Genomic DNA, 22,619 nt, shown 5'->3' on the forward strand with positions numbered 1-22,619 from the left:
TGGTGTCCCCTTCTATAAAATACCAGGTTGGAACAGATGTGTAAAGATCTCTGGTGGCGCACGCCTTTAATCCCAGCACTTGGGAGGCAGAGGCAGGCGGATCTCTGTGAGTTCGAGGCTAGCCTGGGCTACAGAGTGAGATCCAGGAAAGGCTCCAAAGCTACACAGAGAAACCCTGCCTCAAACAAACAAACAAGCAAATCCCCGGTGGCTCTTATGGCCTAAGGTTATAAGTCACTGAGTGTCTGAAGGGATTTCCAGGCAAAAGTTGCTGTAATCAGTTTCATGAGCTATGACCCTATCCCCACTCCCCGATCCACTCCCCATGATGTCAATATAATACAAACCATAAATAATGTCAAAGAGCTGGAGAAGGGCTGGTTTTATTTACATTCTTATGCCGTTTGGATGGCGTGTCAAATTCAGCTCGAGTTATTTTATTTAAATAATTGCACGCAACGTTTGGAAAATACAATTGCTGCATTTTCCATGAAATTATTAGGTTTCAGTATTTTTCAAAATATGTTTAGTAGAGAAGATAATGACCCTGATTTTAGAGGAGCTTATGTCAAGTTTATAACAGTGGTTTTCTTTTCTTTTTAACTTGTATTTTATGCGTATGAGCGCTTTGCCTGTATGCATGTCTTGCACAACTTGAGTGTCTGGCGCCTACAGTGGCCAGAAGAGGGCATTGGATTCCCTGAAACTGTAGTTACAGATGGTGGTGAGCTGTCGTGTGGGACTGAGAATTGAACCCAGGTCTTCTGCAAGAGCAGCCGGTGGTTTTAAAAACTGAGCCATCTCTCTAGTCCCCACGTCAATGGTTTTCCGATGGTAGTGATTTTGCCTCCTCAAGGACAGCGGCACTGCCTGGAGACATTTCCACTTGTCACACCCGACCAGGGGTGGGGGTGGAATGATGGCATCTAATGAGTAGAAACCAAGGATCATGTTAAGCCTCCTGCAGGACACACGGCAAGTCTCACAGCAATGAGTGACCAGCTCTAAATGTCATCTGCGCTGGAGCTGGCAAAGCCTGTTTTATTAAAACCTGGTGCCCCAGGTAAGACCGAGGGCTCCGGCGGCCACCCACTCTGGCCTTGAAGAGCTGTGTGACTTTGGGTAACTTATCCACATGTTCCCACCTCCAAGAAATGGAGAAAATGAATGTAGCTGCCTCGCTGAGTCATTCCAAGGGTTAAATGAGAAATGCTTAGAACAGTGTTTGGCATGCATAAGTGTGTGGGAAATGTTACCGGGTTACCAGGGAAATGTGTTAAGATTTGTTCATTTCAGGTACATGGCTTATGGGACTGATAAAAGAGCGGAAGCATTTGTTTTTTTGGATGCCTGCAGTCCCCTTTGAGGCTCCAGTACAAAAACAGCATGAACTTCAAAGCCAGAAAGACCACGAGTTGAATAGCACTGATGTTTACCAGCTGGGTAATCTTGAGCCAGCTCTACCTAACTACCCTGAGCCTTGGTTTCTTTAGTTATAAAAATGGGGGGGGGGGGAGTAACACCCAGAGCTGTGTGATGAATGGTGAGCTCAGTGGCCAAAGTCTGTGCAAACACGGGCTAGTTTACCTGCAGGCGGCGATCTCAGTTAAACTCGGGAGTGTTTTAGTCTCCCTAACTTTGTACAAAGTGCGGTCCTTTTTATTTTATTTATCGGTTTTGTACTTATTTATTTGCAGTCCATATGTGTAAGTGTGTGCATGTGCCAGGCACACGTGTGGAGGTCAGAGGACGGGTTCCAGGAGCCCTTTTTCTTCCTCCATCATGTGGGTCCAGGTTTCCAGCACTGGTAGCAAGCATCCTTGGCTGCTGAGCCATCCTGATGGACCGATGGAGCCGTTTTGAAAGGGCGTCATGAAATGTGGGTACCACACAAAGATGCCACCCTCTGCCAACAACCCAACTTTTCAACAGTGTCATGTCTGAACGTGGTCACCCCAAGGGCCACTGCTGGAAGTTGGGGCATGAGCCTCCGAACAGGTTGGCTTTTCTGCCCATGGACAGGATTTTTCTTTAGGGTCTCTTCCAGCACCCACAGGAGATGGGTGGAGGCAGAGACCAGGGGAGAGGCCATGGTGTTGTGGAATGGTGGGACATTGCTCCGGTTATTAAAGACTTAGAGACAGGTGACCGAGGGATGAGGTCCAGAGACCACTGGGCCCCAGTAAGAGGCCCAATCCTGGTGCATCTTCTTCACCTGCTCTTGGCCACCCCTGAGCTAGCTGCTGCTTTGGACATTTTAGTGCTAACGTGCTGGGACCCCTGGTTCCTCTGTTTCCTCCCCTGGGAACAGGAGGGCTTGGAGCAGCTGGTGTCTGGATCCCCTTTTGCTGTAGGAGCTGCCTTCCCAGTGACCCCTGTGGAAGTTAATACAACACTAAAGCAAGCTGAGGGAATGTCTAAGTCACCATGGTAACAAGATAAATCAGCAATTGGTTTTCTGATTAAAACAAAAGGTGCCAATGTGTAAATGTAGAAGGAATGCCTAATTAGCGCTGCCACCACTTAATCCCCCTGGACGGGGACAATAATGAACGCTGGCTGTTTCCACGGCAAGTTTGTTATTATCTTTGTGCGGGTTCTCTCCCTTCTGTGGGGGCTGCAATCACTGCGTGAGTCCCCCCTACCGCGTGTCTTAATTTTAGAGTGGCCCCTTTTGTCTCTGCTCACCTGGAAAGCATGCTAATTTTATTATTGGGCTAGAATCAAGGTAACCGGGAATATCATTGTGCTGCTTTAAAAAAAAAATTACAGCGTCTATTCCAGAGCCAAAGAGAAGTGATTTGTGGATTACTTGCTGGCTGGGGAATCATTTCTGAACATTAGTGGGAATAATCAGGGGCTGGCCCACACAGGACCCAGGGCCAATGGCAGCCACTGCCTGTTTTTGTAAGGGTCTATGATCTAAAAATGGTGTTTACACTATTAAATGGAAGAACAAAAATCAAAACAAGAATAAGACTTGGTGACATGTGGACACATTTGAAATTCAAATGTGTCCACACGCAGTTTCATTAGAGGCCCAACTATGATGTCAGATTTCCAGGGACAGGGTGGCAAAGCCAATGCAATTGTCATCAGCCTCCTTACAGAAGAGTGTGAGGCTGGGGCATAGTTCAGTTGGTAGGGTGCTTGCCTAGGATGCCTGAAGCCCTTGGTTCCATCTTTAGCATCACATAAACTAGATGTAGAGATGCTGGCCTATAATCCCAGCATTGGGGAGGGAGAGGCAGGGGGATCAGAAGTTCAAGGTCATTCTCCACTACATGGCAAGCTTGAGGCTACAGGGGCGATGCGAGACTCTGTCTAGAAAAGGAAACCGAAGAGGATGCTGATCCCTGGTATAGCCCTCACATACATCTGGCTGCCAGTGAATCAGATGTGGGCTTCAACAAAGAATATGGGAGCGTGTGTTACCTGGCAGGCCACCGGTAAGAACGAGGGGCAAGGAGATGGCACTGGAAATCTCACACTATGTTTGAGTTAGTTCCCAAGAGCCTGCAGAGCCCGGGACATGTACAAGATTCCTGTCACTAGACCAGCTGTAAGCTGGGGCACTGGTGGCCGCCAAGAGTGAGAGACTGGGGGACATGGGGGAGACACCGTGCTGTGAGATCTCTGACTTCAAGGCTATCAACTTTCTCCGCCAGCACTCTGTGTGGCATTTCACTGTGCTTTTAGCAGAAACTTCATTAGCTGGAAATGGAGGGGACAGGAGCAGAGCAGAGAAAGGTTTAATTAATCTCACTTGGATCATCTTACGTTGTTAAAAAGAAAAAAGAAAAAAGAAAAAAAATAAAAACAAAAAGCTGAGGCTAAACCACAGCCTGAAAGGATGAGTCAGCATCCATGGGCAGTATAGGACAGACTCGGTCACCTCGTCATCCCTGGGAGCAGGAAGCTCCATGGACCTCTTTTATGCTGCGCGTTCTTTAGAGTGATGGGGCAGATGGGGGAATTTTTTTTTTTTTTTTTTTGCTCTGAAATGAACAAGACCAGATGGGTTTTGGAGTTCAGATTTGGGGCTTAGGTGAGACTCTGCAGAATGAGGTATCTTGTGGACTCAAGTAGAAATGTGAAATTCATTGTTTCATATACACACCTTATATGCAGAGATTGAAAGGTCATTTTATGCATGTTTAGCGCCCCTGCATTTCAACAGGGACAACCTGGGAGGGGAAGTCAGGGGTGGGACTTCCCTCTTGTGGCTTCATGCTGGTACTTACATTCCAGGGTTTAAAAATTTAGGATTTGGAGTCTTACAGGTTTTGTGTTTTCAAAATTCAAATTCTGGTTTTTCACAGGGGGACTCTTTCTTTGAAACGGCGCTTCTATTTTTTCTTTTCTTCCTTTTTTCACCTCCCTGCAGGCAGCCAGCCAGGCTCCAGGCTTTTTTGTTTGAGGGACATCTGCAGCAGGCACAGGTAGATGTGGCTCTGGACTCACTTTACTTTGGGATATTATGGGTTTCAAAAAGGCTGTGCTCAATTAAGGTAATTAGGCTTGGTGTCTTTGGTAGGGAGGGGGAGGCGGTACTTTTGAGACACACTCAAGCATTGAAATAAAACTCTTTTTGGAGTCTGAGACAGGAGCTGAGCTGTCTGTGGATTGTTCTAGCAAAATGCCTCCTCCTTTTCCCGGGAGCAACCTGAAACTGGAGGGCTCCAGGGAAAACGCTAATGGTTCTGTGGTTAGGTGAAGATGCCCGAGCAGGGTGACCCAGAAGCTGCCTATCTGAGGACCTGGAATAACATGGTAGGCCTGGAGCAATAGGAGTTCTGCTCTCAGACCCGTGGCAACCAAGGGACCTTATTACCCCGAGAAGCACTGACCTCTTGAAAGATGTAGCTGCGCGGAGGAAGGCAAGCCAGGGACCATAAACAAGTTTCCTTAATGGCAGTACTTGTCCCCTATTTTGTTACTTGTGACAGATTTGTTAACACCTTTGTTTAACTATTACAGAGGCGAATCAGGCTAGTTAAGTATGATCGCCTCCTTGTGGCAGAATTCTTTAATTGCAGGCAAAATGTCCCAGAAGGATGGGACTCTTGACAGCTTAAATACACCACACCATCTCTTTTGGTTTTCTCAGCTACAGAAAGAATCAGGCAAAGTATTATTTCTTCCATGTTACAGAAGAGCAAACAGAGGCATAGGCAAGCTTCTCCCTTGCTCAGCACAAGTAACAGTAGGGCCAGAATCCTGGCAGCTCCCTTCCTGACTGCTGGTGAGGCTACCTCCTGTCCTGCACCACTGAACACGGGACCACTTCATGTGGCAAAGGCTATAGCATGTTGACTTTATATCACAGAGCATCATAGGAACTTGGCAGGCTGACTGGGGCTGAACACACAACAGCTCACCAAGGCCAGTGGCAGAAGCGCACTCACCTGTGCCCCGTCGACTGCCTATCACCTCTTCAGTCACCCAGGCTGAACAATCTTAGCTCAAAATGACTGGCATGTTTTCACTCTGGATAAGGACGTTAGATACCCGGAAAGGAATGGAAGAGACACTTCGGCTCTCAGCATGAGTGCTCCCAGGACTGGTGGGACTGCGGCAGGCAGGCACATTCTGACAGCATGCGAGCCTTTCCTTTTTATTTCTGCCATTCCTGGTCCAAGCGTGTTTTACAGGTTAGCCGTGTGGCATGACCCAGAGGCTCTAGGCAAATGTCTAATCTAGGCTCACGCCATCAGAATCTTCGCAGAGTATGAGCCCTGCATGATTCGTATGCCCAGTAAAACTAAGAAGCAGTGGGCTACAGTTTACACATGGAGACATTATTTTGTAATAAGTAATTTTCTTTTAATTGTCCTTTATAGTGCTTTTAAAGGAAATACATGCGTGGGCAGGTTAATTACGAATTTTATTTTAAGATGCTCAAACCTATTAGGAAATATTCCTACTGTGAAGGAGCAATTGGTTTAAGATAGTCTACCACATTTTAAAGTATTGAGGTTTCAAAAGCAAGTTTGGAATTTTCCACCTACATCCCTCTTGGTCTCACTTCCTTAGTTGAACAGGCTACTTCACCTCTCTTGCCTCAGTTTCCCCATCTGTAACATGCCACATGTAGAATTAAGTTCTTTTTCAGATCTTATCCCAACACAATCTTCCGTGGTTGCCAAAAAGAAAGGGGTGTGTGTGTGTGCCAGAAAAAGCAAATGAAAAAGGTTTTGAAAAGTGAGGGGAAACGTGACAGAATGACCCAAGGAGAGACAGGAAGGGGAACTATGTGTGATATATGAAAGGGCGGTAGGGACAGGGGGGACAAGAATGCAGAGGGACTGATAATGAAGACTGGAAGACAGGAAGCAGCAGTATCTAACAAAGGCGGTCCCACCTGCCCATGAATTTTCATGGCTACCAGCTGGCATAAAACCATCAAGTCAATTTTCAGCAACCCTAGCAGAGCCGCATCCAGAATAGTCATAGCAGTATTTCCACAGAGTAAAAATGACAAAGATAATTTGAAATGGAAAACACTGACAAGATGCAAAATAAATGTGCTCTACCTGGCAACAAATTCAGGGACGAGACAGAAGGCGCCCTGAGGAGATGTATGCAGGGGCAGAGGACGAGTCCTCCAGCCTGCCAGGGCTGCGGAGAGCAGCCCGCACCTCCTTGGGTAAATGAGAGGAAGACCCTGCATTTGCCTGTGAGAGAGAGACCAACCCACTCCTGTCACTTTTCATCATCTGTTCCACAAATAATGGCCATGCCAACACTCTGATGCCAGCCCGTCCCTCAATTACCCATTCGTAAGTGTCTCTGTTCATCTTTGCCAGTTATTCCCTCCTCTTGTCACCATTCAAGAGGGTGGAGATCTGTCCCTTTCCACCAAGAGACGTTTGCAGGTTTGAGTCTCTGCTAAGTGTGAGATATTCGTGTGAATGGTAGGACTTGGGCCATCCCTTAATCTAATGCTCACTGAGAGGCTTTTATACACCACCTCAGTTTAAGAGGTCTCATTTAACTACAGTTGCCTTTAGGATAAGCATCTTTCATGCATTTATTAACGTCCCCCTCATTTAGATCCCTCGGAAGTTATGATAGACTCTTTTGATTGATGAGAAACGGGGAGATCAGAAAGGGTGAGCAATTTGTACTAAGTCACACAGACTCCAAGACTGGAGTCTAAGTCCAAACAGAAGGAATGAGAATCTCATTCTATTAGTTACTTCCTTATGCTACCTTGAAAAAATAACAGTCTGGAAAGAACCAAAGTGGACTCCCTGAGTCTACCTGGCTAGCTAGGTAGACTTCTGCATTACAACTGGAATGTGCTGTGGGATGGAAGATTTGTTTAACTAAGTACAGATGTGTTACATTTGTGTGTGTTGCAGAATAATGGTTTAACTACGTAAAGATATGCTGCTTTTGTTTCTGCTGCAATTGTTTAACTACATAAAGATGTGCTGCTGTTTCACCTGCCTGCCTAAGCACCTGATTGCTCTAATAAAAAGCTGAACGGCCACTAGCTGGGCAGTACAGGGCCAAGCGGGGCTGGTGGGCAGAGAGAATAAGTAGGAGGAGGAATCGAAGCTCGAGGGAGAAGGAGGGAGAAGGAGAGGGAGACGCCAGGGGCCAGCCAGACTCAGAAGAAGCAGGAAAGTAGGACATACAGAAGGAAAGCAAGATAAAAAGCCCTGAGGCAAAAATGTAGATGAAGAGAAACAGGTTAATGTAAGGTGTAAGAGCTAGTGGGACGAGCCTAAGCTAAGGCCAAGCATTCATAATCAATAATAAGTCTCTGTTTCATAATTTGGGGGCTGGTGGGCCGAGAACCCCTGCTACACGAGTGAGAATACTTCATACAGCAGCTGGGTTTGAAATGAGGTTCTCAAGCATATGTAGGGAAAAAGAAAACATTTTTGTTTTTTGTTTTTAAGCTCAAAAGATAAACATACAAAACCCCAAGCCCTTTACTTTGAAAATTGTAATAGTCTGAGGCTCCCTGACAGTCGGGGACTGTGAGACACTGTCCTGTAAGGGACTCCTTCATACTCTGCGGGACCGTGCTAAGGAAATGAAGCATGACCAAGATCATGAGGAGAGGCTGTGGCACTTGTTGGGAGGGAAAAAGGAGCCCCCCCCTTCCCTCCTGCCTGGGCTCTACAGAAAGATTTACCTGAGACACACTGGAAATAAAGCACCATCCAGGCGATCACTACGGACAGCAGGAAGGTCCCCAGGAAGTAGATCTGCAGACATCGGAGCATGTGTCAGACGCCGGTGGAAGGGTAGGGTCTCGAGCAGGGCTCAGGGATGATACTCACCAGGGCAGAGTGCAGGACAGCACCCCAGAGAAGCCGCAGGTGAAGGTAAAGCCAGGCCAGGGAGCAGGGGCTAAGGGACTCCTCGTTACTGAGGCTCCAGCACCTGGGAACAGAGACCAGGGTACCCAGTGGTATTACCGGCTTTGGTGGCATCAGCCATGATTGGTCCCTCATGCCCACATGTGTTCGCCTTTGCAGACACAAACTCCCTCAAGATGGCGGCAGAGAATGAAGCTGATTAATTCTAAGTGCTTTGGACCTGGCCTGGTATTTGGAGATCCTAGCAGAAACCTCTGGAAAGATCACACCTCACTCCTAAGGAAGGCCCTGAGCATAAGATCTACCCACACAGTATTTCTGAGTGTCTATCCAAAGTCCAGGTGTGGGATGGCCTCCTTATCTTCTAGAAAAGTCAGCTAATCAGTTGTGTGATCCCTCCCCCTCCCCCACTCTCTTATGGAAAATCTTGGTCAGCACTTAAACTTCAGATCTAGAACATTCTATGACAGACCCGAAGCTCAGTGAAATAGGAACAGCATCTGGGCTTCGCGGAAGGCTGGCAGAAGCAATTCTGGAGACATTTTCTCACACTTGACATCCCAAAATCAGGGTGATGCCAGCTTGAACTAAGGCTGGAGTGTCGCCCACTCGGGTCCCCGCATCGCTCCGGGGTGGAGTAGCTCTGAGCTCACCTTTCATACAGCTCCCGGAGTATGGAGGCATTATTGGGATGGAGTGATGGGTCAATTTCCAGGAACTCCAGAATGTGATGTGAAATGACAGCACCTTCCTCTATCAGTAGAGCTAGGTTGAAAAATCCCTAAAAAAAAAAAAAAAAAGAGCAAAACCAAACTCAGTGACTCCTGGAACAAAACCCAGACACATGCCCTTCATCACAATGTAAACTTTTGCAACCTCTACATTTTTTTTTCACGGTCCCTAGAGCCAGATGGTTTTGTCGTGTTCATTGATGAATTGTTTTTTCCTAAATCTATGCATCGGAGAAATTTATTTGCAGGACAGTGGGGAGGATTTCAAAGAACGCTACAGCCCATCTGCTCAAATGCCAGGCAGGCCCTTCTCCACTCCGGTTCCCACACAGAACCTGAAGAAATGAGTCGTTACATCAACAAAGCTAGAACTCTGAGTTAAGCCCATTGCTTAACTCACGTCCTTGACCACCATCAGTCTATTGGACACCGGATCAAATAAACAGTAGCATATAAGCACACATCTGAGATGTTCTAGGTGAGTGTGGAAGACATCACATGATTCCCGTTGGTGTAAATCTCAGCTATGGGTCATTTTTCTGCTTCTTTCTTCTATACTTTGCTTCTGACACTCAGAGTGGGACCTATCCTTTGGACCTCGTAGCTCTAATAAAAGAAGGTCATTCAAGAGCTGGATGGTTGAGATATATCTAAAATGTGGGTCCTATGAAACTACCAGAAAGAAGTAACACCTCGGCCATGAGGGTATATGGCCAGGCCAACATGCCCTCTAAAAGTAAAGTGACCTTTATTACTAGAGATCCACAAAGACAAACTGTTGTTGCCCTTCAAAGAATGCTTGGTGGCGTTTTAATGGTCTCCCTTTGACCTGGTATTTCAATGGCCACCGATAATAATTTAAAGCCATCAACATCCACCATGTGGTATATACCAGGACTCTCCACCAGTCCATGCAGCAATCACTGTCAACACAATAGCAGCTAATCTGTGAGTGCTTGCTGTGTGGGAGGCAGTGTTCTGGTTTATAAACATTCACTCAATCTCATAACAGTAAATCAGTATTGGTACCATCACCCTTTGATTTTACAGAGTAAGAAACTGAGGCATAGAGAAGTTAAGGGATGTGTTGGAAGTCACCCAGCTAGAAAATGGCAGAGCTGGGATTCAAACACAAGAGGACAGGGTTCAGAGACTCCACTCACCCTGACAAATAGCCTCTAGATAGAGTATGGAGTGTCTTTAAGATGCATGCACACTTTCAGCAGAAACACACCATTCTCCTCTCTTTGAAAGGGAGGTACTCTTACCACTTGAAGTGTTAGAAGAAAAGGGAGAAAGTAGCTGTAAGATTGCAAGGATTCTGATCAATGGGAAAATAAGATCAAAGTAAGTGGCAGGCAGGCCGGGAGAGCAAGTGTTTGTATGTCTGAATGCAGCCCAGTGGCTTAAGGTTCATTATCAAGTAGGCAAATATATAAAGAACTAATTATGACTTGAGTTTTAAAAACTATCAAAGAACCAACAGATAACCAGGCAAAGAACAAGAATAAAGAATTCACATAAAGAAGATAATGATGATTGGTTCATCATCAAGTGCGGATGAAATAGTCCTTCTTACTAGTAATTACGTAAAAGCAATTGGAAATGAGAATCAAGAATCAGCCTGTAGTCACTCAGTTAACAGCATCAAACTACCCACGTGGACAAGGTTTCTGTCATCCTTCTCTGCTTATCTACTGCTCACTGAGATAATGACAGGAAAATATAAACGGCAATATACTATAGTGTAGTCATAAAACTGCTGGGACTCTGTGACTAGCGAACAGTCTTTCTCGGTATATAGCAGAGGTACTCCAGTGAGGGGGTAAGGTAGATCCAAAGTGTTTATTACAGCCAAAGAGAGGCACTCCCCAACTCCTCAAGAGACTGTCAATCCCAACAAAGCAAAAATAATGGGTTTTTTTCCATTTTATGTCTTCACTGCTGAACTCTGTCTGTAGCACATAAGATTGGATAAATCCATGTTGAATCAATAAATAAGTTGCCAAACCAAAGAATAACCACTCATCAATGAGTACCAAAGAAAGATACCGTGTAATAAAATGTATCAGTTGCATACGCAGTGTATCAATTGAGTGAGAAGATTATTTTCAAGGTTGTACGCACACTGGAGTGGATGTAACAGGCGCAGTTGGTGGGCAGGGACTGGAAGGGAACGTGATGATATCATGAAGAAGTGAAAAGCTCCAGGCTCAAGACATGGCTCAGTGGGTAAAGGTGATTGCCACCAACACTGATGACCTGAGTTCAATTCCCAGGACCCACATGGGGGAAGGAGAGGCCCACCTCCCTAAAAGTTGTCCTCTGACGTCTGCATGAACACTGTAGCATGTCCACCCCTCCCCTCCCACAACAAAAATGAATAAACAGCCGTACAAAAAGAAAAAAGGAAGAAACAAAAGGCCTTGCCACAGAACCACAGACACATTGTATTTATTGATTTCAGGTTTTTCCCTTTTAAGATTGAATTTTACTGGGTCTGTGACATTGTTTTTCTAAAAAAAAATATCAAAATTGAAAATCAAATTATTAGGCCTAATTTTAAATGATGGCTGATTGTCAGGGAGATTGTTTCTTCAGCAGATCTGGCAGAAATAATAATTTCTGATGAACACAATATAGATCGTGTTCATTAAGCATACTTGGCATGGAATCAGAGCTTTATAACAAACATCTCATTCAATACTCACATCCCACAGGGGAGGGGCTGTAATGACCCCAGCTAATGGATGAGAAGAATAGAGATCTGAGGGTTTAGTGATGTGTCATGTACAAGTAACTGAGTGGGAAAGATGTGGGACTTTTAGCCTGGACACACAACAGTGACACACAAGCAGGTATCAGCCTTTCCATCCTCCATTGTAGAAAAGAACCTGAGATCTTCACATAATTCTAATTAGGAAGCTGAAAGGGGATGAAAAAAGAATTACCATAAATACACAGGGCTAGCGCCGGGCAGTGGTGGCACATGCCTTCAATCCCAGCATTCGGGAGGCAGAGCCAGGCGGATCTCTTGAGTTTGAGGCCAGCCTGGGCTACAGAGCGAGTTCCAGGAAAGGCACAAAGCTACATAGAGAAACCAAGCAAGGTGCTTGAATAGTTTTGAGATACTTCCCCCAAGATAGTCATGAATTAGAAATGCAAAAATATTAACTTTACAGACATCACCTGCTGTGGATTCAATGTGAAATGTCTCCCACAGGCTCATGTGCTCGAATACTTGGTCCCCAGCAGGTGGCGCTGTTTGGGAAGGTTGCAGAACCTTTAAGAGGCGGAGCCTCCCTGGAGGAAGTAGACCACTGGGGGCTGGTCGTCATACTCTGCAGCCCAGCCTCACTTCCTGTTCACTCTCTGCTTCCTGAGTGTGACAAGCCAGTCTCCAGGTTCCCTAACATGCCCATGCCTTCCCTCCTTGTCACATAGAACTGAAAGCCCAGACAAACCCTTGCTCCCTTAAGTTGCTTTTGGTCAGGGTATTTTAATCACACCAGGTAGCTAAAACAAGCTTGCCACTGATGAGGCATTCTGATGGCATGCATTCCTGATGCTCGGGGATCTATCACTTCCCGGGTGCTGGAAGTACATACTGTGCTCCCTTGGGTGTTCTTGCCCTACATATATAACCTCAGTATATGCATAAGAAAAATAGAAGACAGTCTCTAAAGGCCGACTCCAAGAGAGGGCTGTTCTCCCAACTACCTAACCAGGTGTCTTTAGAAATTCAAGGTCATGAAGACAGGGAAGGACTGGAGAACTCTGACAGACTGGAGATTGGAAAGAAAGGGAACATCCACATGTCATGTGGGATCCTCAAGCAGAAAAGGGACACTGTGGGAAAACTAGCAAAGGTGAATCACGACCGGAGTTAGGAAATTCTACTGCCCCACAGTTAACATCTTCATCCAACAGGGGCTGTAAGAGATGAACGTTAGGGACAACGGATGAACGGTGTTGGTAACTCTCTGCATTCTTTGTATAACCTTTTTTTGAAGTCTGAAGTGATTGAAAAATAAAGTCCCAAAAAGCTCTCGGGGGATCAAGTCCCATCACTCACGTCCTGGCTCAGTGTATGTGCGAACCACTTCCTCCTGTGGGCTCTCCTCCAGGGCCTTGAGTTTCTACCCCCTGAGTTAGCATTATGGGATGTGGTAGAAATACTGTAGGCTTCCACCAGAGACGGAGCTGTGGTTACTTTGGTTTCAATCAGTTGTTTGGCCTTGAGCAATTCATTCCCTTGATGTGTCTCTGGGTAGAAAATGGTGTGAACATTCCAGCCCTGTGGGATTGGTGTGAGATGCTATGGGGACCAGAATCAGTGCTCTGTCGAGATTCACCTCATAGAACGGTGGGGAAGGGTGTGTGTGTGTGGCAATGAGGATCCACGACATGGAGCCATGCTACGGAAGCCATGGAGTAGGCTGTGGGTCCTGGGCCTTGAGAGACAGTTACTGTTGCTTACCTGGGAGTCTCCATCCAGGGCTGCTTGGGCATACATCTGCACAGACAGCTCCAGATCTTGGGACTGGTTTTGGTGGCCATAGTAGTAAAGGTCTCCCATCTTCAAATATGCTGGAGAACACAACACGTGTATCTACTCGTCAGGCAGTTTTATTTCCAGGTGTGTCTAAGCCATTGCCCATAGGCTGGGAGAGCATACAATCTTATTTTGGGTGACACTGTGATATGACATTGTCATCTAAAATTTCATGGTCTAGAACCATGCAATCAAGTTACAAAAAAAATGTGAAAAAAAGTCATGATAGCTGGATGTGGTGGTGCACACCTTTAATCCCGGCGCTTGGGAGGCAGAGGCAGGAAGAGCTTTGTGAGTTCGAGGCCAGCCTAGTCTATACAGTGAGTCTCAGGAAAGCCAGGGCTACATAGTAAGAGTCTGTCTCAGAAACAAACAAACAAAAAACAACAACCAAAAAAAAAAAAAAACAAGCAAACAAACAAACCAATGAAATGTCATAATGTTTTAAGAAAGTTTATGATTTTGATTGTATTCTATGCTTTCTTGAGGCCACATATAGACACGCTATTTTAGAACATGTTAAATTATTGATGATTCCTATCATAATACGTTTATACATGCCTGTAAAACACTGTTCTAACTTTAATTGTCAATCTCTAACTGTAAAATTAATACAACCTAGAGTCACCTGAGAGGAAACTCTCAGCTGGGGAAATTGCCTAGGCCAGATTGGCCTGTGGGCACATCTGTGAGGAACTATCTTGATCACAACTGATGAAGGAGGGCCTAGTCCACTGCGGGTGACACCATCCCTAGGCGGGTGTGGCCCTGGGCTATTTAAGAAAGCCCCCATGATAAACATAAGCCTGTAAAGGAGAACACCAGAGAACAAACCAGGAAGCAGCATGCCTCCATGGTTTCTGTCTCCAGGGTCCTGTCTTGAGCTCCCCACCCCACTCCCAACTCCTCTCACTGATGGAATATGACCTGGAAGCTTGTGCCAAATAAACACTTCCCTTCCCGAGTTGCTTTAGGCCAGGGAGCTTGGTATCACAGCAACAGAAAGGAGCGTGGAGCAAACATCTTCATGTTTTCCTTGGTGGAAGTCTTAGGCCCCTAGCACTTGCATCTATCGACATACTACTGTGTTTCCATGCTGGCTCCCTGCACAGATCTGCTCGGGAAGACGGCCATCAGCAGGCTCACAACCCACCCGCTGGGGCCGTCTCCGATCCTGTGTCACAGCTGCAGGGCTGTGGCCTGTCCTGCCACATGTCCTGCGCCTCTCTGACTTGGTTTCAGTCCTGTATTTCACCTGCTTAGGGGTATAGCTACAACTCAATGCCCAAAGAGAAATGCGGAGTCCGTCTCTGGTAGCTGTACACAGGACTTCCACCATGGGAAAGTGGGTGCTGGTGCTGGAAGAGCATAAGGGGTAGATGGGAACCCTGAGGTGATTTAGTAATCAGTACTGGGGAAGCAAATGTCATCCTTAGTGTGCAAGAGGGTGGTATGGGAGGGTAGATGTGACAGTGCCAGGGCTTCGTGGCCCCTGAGAGCTGGATCAAAGATGACCGAGTTGGCTGCTGGGAGCTAGAACACTGAAGGGCTGCAACCAGAAGCAAAGAGAAAGGTGGAGGTATACCTGGACTCCTCCCCTCCTCCCATGATGCAATCTGCCAACAGTACTTCAAATTGGCAGAAGTTCCCCTGAATGCTCTGGACAAAGGAGTCTGGTCACTGTAATTCCTGGAGGCTGGCCTCTACCCAGAGACCAGAGGGGAGGGTCCAGGAGCCCATCTGTGGGCACAAAAACAAAGGACCAGGCCACAGCCCAGGGAACTGCATCATCACAGCGGTCTCTTTAGAGATGTCTTGGTTTGGAAGAAGTTGCTGGCTTGCAGGAAGTACACAGCAGGAGGCTGATAGCAGTTTATCCATGACCTTAATAGCAGACATTTTTCACTTTCTTCCCTAATTGTTTAGAAATATCACACTCCCTACCAAACTGTTAGATGGTCCCTGTGACATAGATTAAAACCTCCCCAACACTCCAGCTTAGCACCTGTTTTTCTATACATACCAAATGAAGGGGCATCGATTTGAAAAACAGAGAAATTATAGTATCGCCAAACACAATTAACGCCCAAGTATCTCCCAGCCAGGTCCTAGGAGGGAAAGGGGACAGAAAGTTAATTCACTAATATTTTGGTCCAGTGACTAATTTTGCCCCTGTAAAACTCAATTCATTATCTTTAACCTCAGAGCTTCCACTGAAAGAAGAATAGAATACATTACTTACTGGCCGCTCCTCGCAGATGTGTGCTAAATTTGTCTGTGACACTTCAATTCCAGTTTCTGCTGCTAAAACATAATACAGCAAAGCTTCGTGCCTAAAAATAGATGATTAATAATAAATTTCATATAGTGGCTCTTACTAATACTCAGAGAGCCTTATATTCAAACAGAAGAGGGCAAAAATAAGCAGTTTTTTTTAAAACCACAAAATCATGAGTCCCCCCCCACCCGCCCGCCCGCCCCCCTCCCCTTTAAATAAATACTGTTGTTAAAAATACTGCCTGCTCTGATTTATTTTCTCTTAAAAGCTGAAAGGACAGATAAGGCCAGGAGCTACTCGATACAACAGCTACCTCTACTGGTTGAACGGCTTGTGGCCACGCTGACTGGGGACCGTCTGCAGGTCCTAGGTTCCCGAAGCCTCCCTTCCTCATTTAGGATGAGTGGTATTTAGAAAAATCCCTGAGCTTTACAGCCCTCGGTTTCACGAAAGGCTTTCTAGGACTTAGGGTTCTGAACAAGCTTAATTAAGCGGGGCTTTTGCTGTGCATTAGAAGTTGGGCAAAAGAAATGTGGTTTCCAGGGCTTGAGAGCAGCGGTCAAAATAGACAAGAGAACAAATGTTGAACATTGCAGCAGGTAATGGCCTGGGATTTCTGCGTGGAGTTGTGACAGGGTGCCTGGGGCTATAGACATGGCCCTACGTCCCCTGATGGAGGGAGGGCCATGGACACGATGGCTCTGGAGGACGAGGTAGCCATGCCAACCCAAGAAGCATCAGTAATATGTGTACCACATGGTCCCCCACATCTCACCTGTGGGCTTTACTCAAAGGGGGCAAATCAGAGCTAGGTACAAAGATTCCCTTGTCAAGGAGTTTGTAGGAGGGCTGCTCATACAAACAATAAAAAAGAAGACCGGAAACATACGTCTGAGATCTATTGAGTGGGTGCAAGGACTCCAGGGTGTAGCTGCTTTCGGACGTGGTTGTTCAGAAAGTAATGTCACAAGATGGCATGGTGGTACACGCCCATAAGCCCAGCGCTTGCCAGGCAAGAGCGGGAGGTGAGGTGGGGGTGGGTTCAGAGTTCAAGGTCATTCTTGGCTAAGTAGTGTATTGGAGGCCAGTCTGGGCTACCTGAGACCATGTCTAAAAAACAAAACTGGCGTCTGGGTTGGACTCAATTGGAAGAGTGCTTCCCTATCATACACAAAGCTCTGGGTTGCAAAAGCAAAGTAAAACGGAACATGTATAAGCACACATGTGAATGCACACAGAGAAGACAAACCCCCAAGGCTCTTTGGCCCAATGCTAACTTCCCTCGTTTCTTACCTTAACTCTTAACTCATCTGGGGAGAGTACATGCAATTTTTATTTTCTTCCTTTTAATTACCCGCTCCCTTAATTATGTATATGGCCTAGTTTATGAGTAAAAATGAATCATAAGTAGTTGTTTCCAAAGCTTATTTTTCACTCGGTGCAGTTGATATTGGTAATGCTTTCTTCATGTTAGCACTACTGAGGAGGTGGACTGGGGGAAGAATAGGGAGAGCATGGGTGAGAAAAAACCAGGCAAACAGTCTGACGTCATCGATATGAGCGGGCAGCTTTGGGCAGCCCACATCTTGAGCCAGAGAGGTGGTTGGAGATCAAGCTAGGATAGTCAGATCTTCATCAGACACATGGAGGCCATGGGCTGTGTGGCTGAAATGGAGCCAATCCCCAGCCCATGAGAGACCCCAAGAGAGCAGAACCATTAGCTGTGATCATGCTGAGGGCCAAGGTCAGCTGAGCAATGTCATCTGCAAAGACAAGTAACAAGCCCAAAACTGTACTGTAAATAATGCACGGCCTGAAACAACCATGTTTGGGTACCAGCCTCCTCAGAGCAGACCCCAGAAAGCATGTCAGTGGGACCCAGCAGAGAGCTACATCCTTCTGCAGCAAGGTTCTAGTCTTACATATTCCTCCTCCCCCACTTCTTTCTGAGGTAGGCTTTCATGGATCTGTACCCCAGGCTGGCTTGAACTGGCTATGAAGCTGAGGATGGCGCTGGCTTACTATTCCACCTTCTGAGTACTGGGATTGCAGGAGTGTACCACCACGATGGATGCTGGGACTCGAACCCAGGGCTTTATGTATGCCAGGCAAGTACTCTACCAACTGAGTTACATCCTAAGACCTGAGGTCTCGAAATCTCAAGATGTTTCAGAGATACTTGGGTTGTACTCATGCCTTGGTTTCTGCCCAAAATGCACAAGAGGGCGAGGTGAGGTGGTACATACCTTCAGTCTGAGCACTCAGGAGGCGGAGGCTGGAGGAGTTCTGTGAGTCTGAGAGTTTGAGGCCAGCCTAGTCTGCATGGGGAGCTCCAGGACAGACAGAACTACAAAGAGAGAATTCCTGTCTCAAAAAAAAAAAAAAAAGAAAAAAAGAAGAAAGAAAGAAAGAAAGAAAGAAAGAAAGAAAGAAAGAAAGAAAGAAAGAAAGAAAGAAAGAAAGAAAGAAAGAAAGAAAAAAAAAGGCACAAGGGAAGGACATGATATTGATTTACAACCCAAGGTCAAGATCTGGGCCGTGAAGAGATAGAACAGGCTCACATTATTAAAACATAATGCAAGGAGCTTTTCTTGAGCAAGAGAAACATCAGCTGGCTGTGAGAATTGAGGACTGGGAGGTGAGCTTGGGACCGACATCCTCCTTAAGAACAGTTACTAGACAAAGCTTGTAAGGACGGCGCCTCATCTCTCAAGTGACCTTGGTGACAGGAGGGAGAAGGGAGACTTCCGTTGTCCAATTATTACATAAACCGAGAGAAAAGTTAGCAGGATTCTGGAGCATTCCCATCAAGGAAGAACTGAGATCCATCACAATGAGATGTCTAAAAGCATCTATGTCAATATCAGCGCTCAATAGAAACCCACCTCATCTTGCATCCAGCACAATCAATCACCCAATGCCTGTGTGCCTGACGTCATCACATTTCCTACCGGACAGTGGAAGTCTATAGGGGATGAGACGCTACCGACCAACTTTCCCCACTGACGAAAACCTTTGAAGGACTGAGGGGATGGCTCGGGGCATAAAGGGCTTGCTGTGTGTGCATGTGGACCTGAGTTCAGATTCCCTACGCCTGCACAAAAAGCCAGCCATGACAGCATGTGTTTGTAACCCTAGAGCTGGTGGGGACTGGGATGGGGTGGGGTGGGACACAGGCAGATCTCTGGGGCATCGCAGGGCAGCCAGCCCAGCTGGAATGGTGAGCTCCAGGTTCAGCAGGGCCCTGTCAACAATCGAGGAAGAAATCCCATGTCCGCCTCTGGCCTCCACAAGTGTGGCATGTGGGTACTCATGCACACACACACACACACACACACACACACACACACACACACACACTTCTGAGACACGGACTTTACCACATGTAACCTCCCGGCATTCATTTGACTATCTCCACTGAAATCATGTCAAAGTATTAATTACAGATATTTCTACTCTTACATTCTGAAACATTTGCTCATCCTCAGAAGCCCAAAGACAGAGTTCAAAGCTTTTTTGTTCTTCCACGGTGCCCCTCAAGGTGGAGAAGGGCAAACAGCATCCCCATGCACGGCATCACAACCCTTCCACGACAGGCGCTGTGACAGAAAGGTCGGAAGGGCACAAACAAGAAGGGAATCACGGAGAAGGGACTGAGACACATTTTCTACCTTCTCGTCTCAGACGTGGCATAAAATGTTCCTAGCACTTTCCTGGTGATGCATCTTCCTGAGGGCTGTGTGGCCACCTGCAGTGAATGGTGAGATGGAGCCCTCTGAGTGGGTCCTCAAACAATTAAACATTTCCTCTGTGCTCTTTTGTGCTAATGTCTGAAGCAGCTTAGACAAGAAAGATGAGAGAAAAACAACAACAAAAAAAGCCCCCCCCCCAAACCAACATTTAGGGTCGCCCGGTGGAATTCATTGCTGCATTACAAAAAACTGACTCTCCTCAGCTCCACATGCCTCCATGTTGAATATGCTGGCTAACCTCTAGGGTTAAATACTTGGGGTGTGTAGAAGACAAAGGGCATTCAAACTCACAGCTGGAAGAGAAAATACACACGAACCAAGCGGGCTGAAATGAAACATGACAGCTGGCCCTTCCTCGCTAACTCCTTCTAGTGTCCGAGGGCCGCCCCAGGCAAGACGACGCTGTCTCCCAAGTCATGCCAAGGCAGCAAAAGCCCCTCTGCCCATCACCATCTCCTCTTAAACAGATCCCACATAAATCATGGAACAACAGAAAAAGCCACAAGCCCATCAAACTGACACATGTAATTTGGAAATGACGTCCGGAGGCTGGGGACATTGATGGATGCCTTAGCTCGATTACAGCAAAAGAGAAGGTACCTCACAGTCGGAGGCTGGGGGAAGCACGCCTCTGTTTCCTGTTTACCCCTGGGGAGGGCTGCGAGGCTGGAAGGGCAGGAAACCTTAGAAGCACTTTGCTCCAAATATATTTTGACAAAGATCTTCCCACTGTGATGGATAGAGATGATTTTTTTTCCCTGTCAGACTAAAGTTTCAAATCCAGACTGATTGCGTCAGCCATACTTAGCATCAGTATTAAGACTGGCAAGGACAAGGAGGGGCAGAGATGTGCAGATGACGGGCAGGAGAGCAAAGGGATCCATTCTGGGAGACAGCAGAGCATTGCTGTGGAAGGCTGAACAGAAAACAGGTGCCTACTGCAGAGACCCAGGAACCCCACTGGCAAATTTAATTGTCAACAGGTCCTCTGGCCCAATCTTCAAGCCACGTGGGGCTTCAAGCCAACACCAAGGAAACACAAATATGCATTAACATGAGAACCTTCAACATGTGTGACCACCGAGGATGTGCTGCATGCAGTGCTACCCAGAGGCAGGAACTGAACCGGGGAAGCATGCTAACTTGAAAAGGCAGATGAAGAATTACACGGATAATGACTTTAACACTATAAAGGTCGGAAACAAGCCAAACCAAACTACAGGCCAACATATCCACATATCCAGATCCACAGAGGCATCTAAAAGCAAACAAGAGGTGGGTGGGTGCAGAAGAAGATTCGGCTGAGAAGTACTTCCGGGTACTGGGGTGGTGGTGATGGAATTCGGTCTGGGAGGGACATGCAGGAGTCTCACCAGCAGAGGACCAGGGCAATGCTCCCCTGCTTCTGATCCTTTCTTCCTCCCCCCTCTCCTTCTATGCTTGCCTCCTTCCCTGAGCAACCCCTGGCTGCCCTGGCCCTCACAGAGATCCACCTGTCTCTGCCTCCCAAGTGCTGGGATTACAACCACACCCCAGCCCTCTCTCCCTCCCTCCCTCCCTCCCTCCCTCTCTCCCTCCCTCCCTCCCTCTCTCCCTCTCTCCCTCCCTCCCTCCCTCCCTCTCTCCCTGGATGAAAGATTTCACTAAGTTTCCCAGGCTGGCCTTGAACCTCGGAGCCTTCTGCCTGGGCCTCCTCAGTGCTAAGTTCCAAGGCATGCACCATGATCCTCAGTTCATGCTCATTTTCTTAGATAAGGTAGACCTTTGCTGCACTTTCCGGTAAGCTTCTGAACCCATGTCACATATGTTTTGCGGGGGTCTCGATCACATAAACAAAGGCGAATCGGTCAACGGAGTCAAGCCACAGCTTCAGTTCAAACGCTCGGCTCCCTTAACTTGGATTCTGAACTTGTCCCCTTCCATTCTTGTCACCGATTAAGTGGCTGCTCTGTCGCTCATAATCCCATCAAACCGTGTTTCTCTGGCTTCACCATATTTTCTCCAAAAGTTGCCCTTGCTGCAAATGGCTTAACCATTTCCAACGGCACTCAGTCTCTGGTTTCTTTACTTCTGCTCCTGCAACTTTCTTTGCTAGAAACTCTGCCCCCTGCAGGCTCAGCGGACACTCGTCTCCCCATCCTTCCTCAAGGCTGTCCCAAGCCTCCCAAGCTAGGTAGCATCTTTTCCTCATCCGAGTTTCCGAAGCCCACGCCACGGCTCTTCATCTGTTCACCTTTGTTAATTCATTCAGGGGTTTCTGAATGCTTCCCTGGTGCCCCCGTGTGCAGGGCATTGAGATACAGCCTCCTACAACTGCCAAGGTAGAAGCAGGCCTGCCCCATGATGGACGAAAGAGGGAAGGAGTTGGCCAGGACTCCTGGGTAGAAGAATTGGTTAAGTGCAGAGGCCTGGAGTCAGACTGAACACAGGCCTTGTGAGAAAACACATGTGGAAGAGGAGGGGCAGGGAACAGTCCCAAGTGTGACATTGGCCATCTTCGTGGCCAAGGGCAAGGTGCCCTAACATTTAGGCAGTACAGTAAATCTTTGTTTTTTTTTTTAAATAATACTTTTTGTTTTTTGAAAGTGCCATACAGTTAGGCTTCTCTATTTTTAATTTTTATTATTTTTTAATTATGTGTATGCATGTCTGTGTGGAAATGTGTACATGAATGCAGGTACCCACAGCGGCCAGAGGTATGAATGATACACCCCTGGAGTTAGTTGTGAGTTGCCTGATGTGGGTGCCGGGAGGCACACTCAGGTCCTCTGAAGAGCAGCACACACACACACACACACACACACACACACACACACACACACACGCTGTTAACCACTTAGCCATCGCTCCGGCCCATGACAGTGAGTCTTAACATGAGGGGCAGCACACACTCACAGTCTCTTCCCCTGCCACCCACAGCTTGTGTTGGGGAGCTCCTACTGTGGCTGGGTTTTAAGAAAGAAA

The 22,619-nt window shown here is 46.9% G+C and overlaps 1 protein-coding gene across 1 annotated transcript in view; it reads right to left on the minus strand.

The window, feature by feature from the left end:
- The window catches only part of Sel1l3 (SEL1L family member 3), a 113,647-nt gene that overhangs the window by 1,288 nt on the left and 89,740 nt on the right, over positions 1-22,619 (minus strand). Inside the window, exons 18-23 of the mRNA XM_006976085.3 lie at positions 15,868-15,958; positions 15,649-15,733; positions 13,551-13,660; positions 8,993-9,120; positions 8,301-8,403; positions 8,153-8,225 (exon numbers count right to left, since the gene is read on the minus strand). Coding sequence (XP_006976147.2) covers positions 8,153-8,225; positions 8,301-8,403; positions 8,993-9,120; positions 13,551-13,660; positions 15,649-15,733; positions 15,868-15,958 — 590 coding nt within the window. The remainder of the gene's footprint in view (positions 1-8,152; positions 8,226-8,300; positions 8,404-8,992; positions 9,121-13,550; positions 13,661-15,648; positions 15,734-15,867; positions 15,959-22,619) is intronic.

The sequence above is a fragment of the Peromyscus maniculatus genome, chromosome 10, assembly GCF_049852395.1.
Source record: "Peromyscus maniculatus bairdii isolate BWxNUB_F1_BW_parent chromosome 10, HU_Pman_BW_mat_3.1, whole genome shotgun sequence".
In the NCBI taxonomy this organism is placed as follows: Eukaryota; Metazoa; Chordata; class Mammalia; order Rodentia; family Cricetidae; genus Peromyscus; species Peromyscus maniculatus.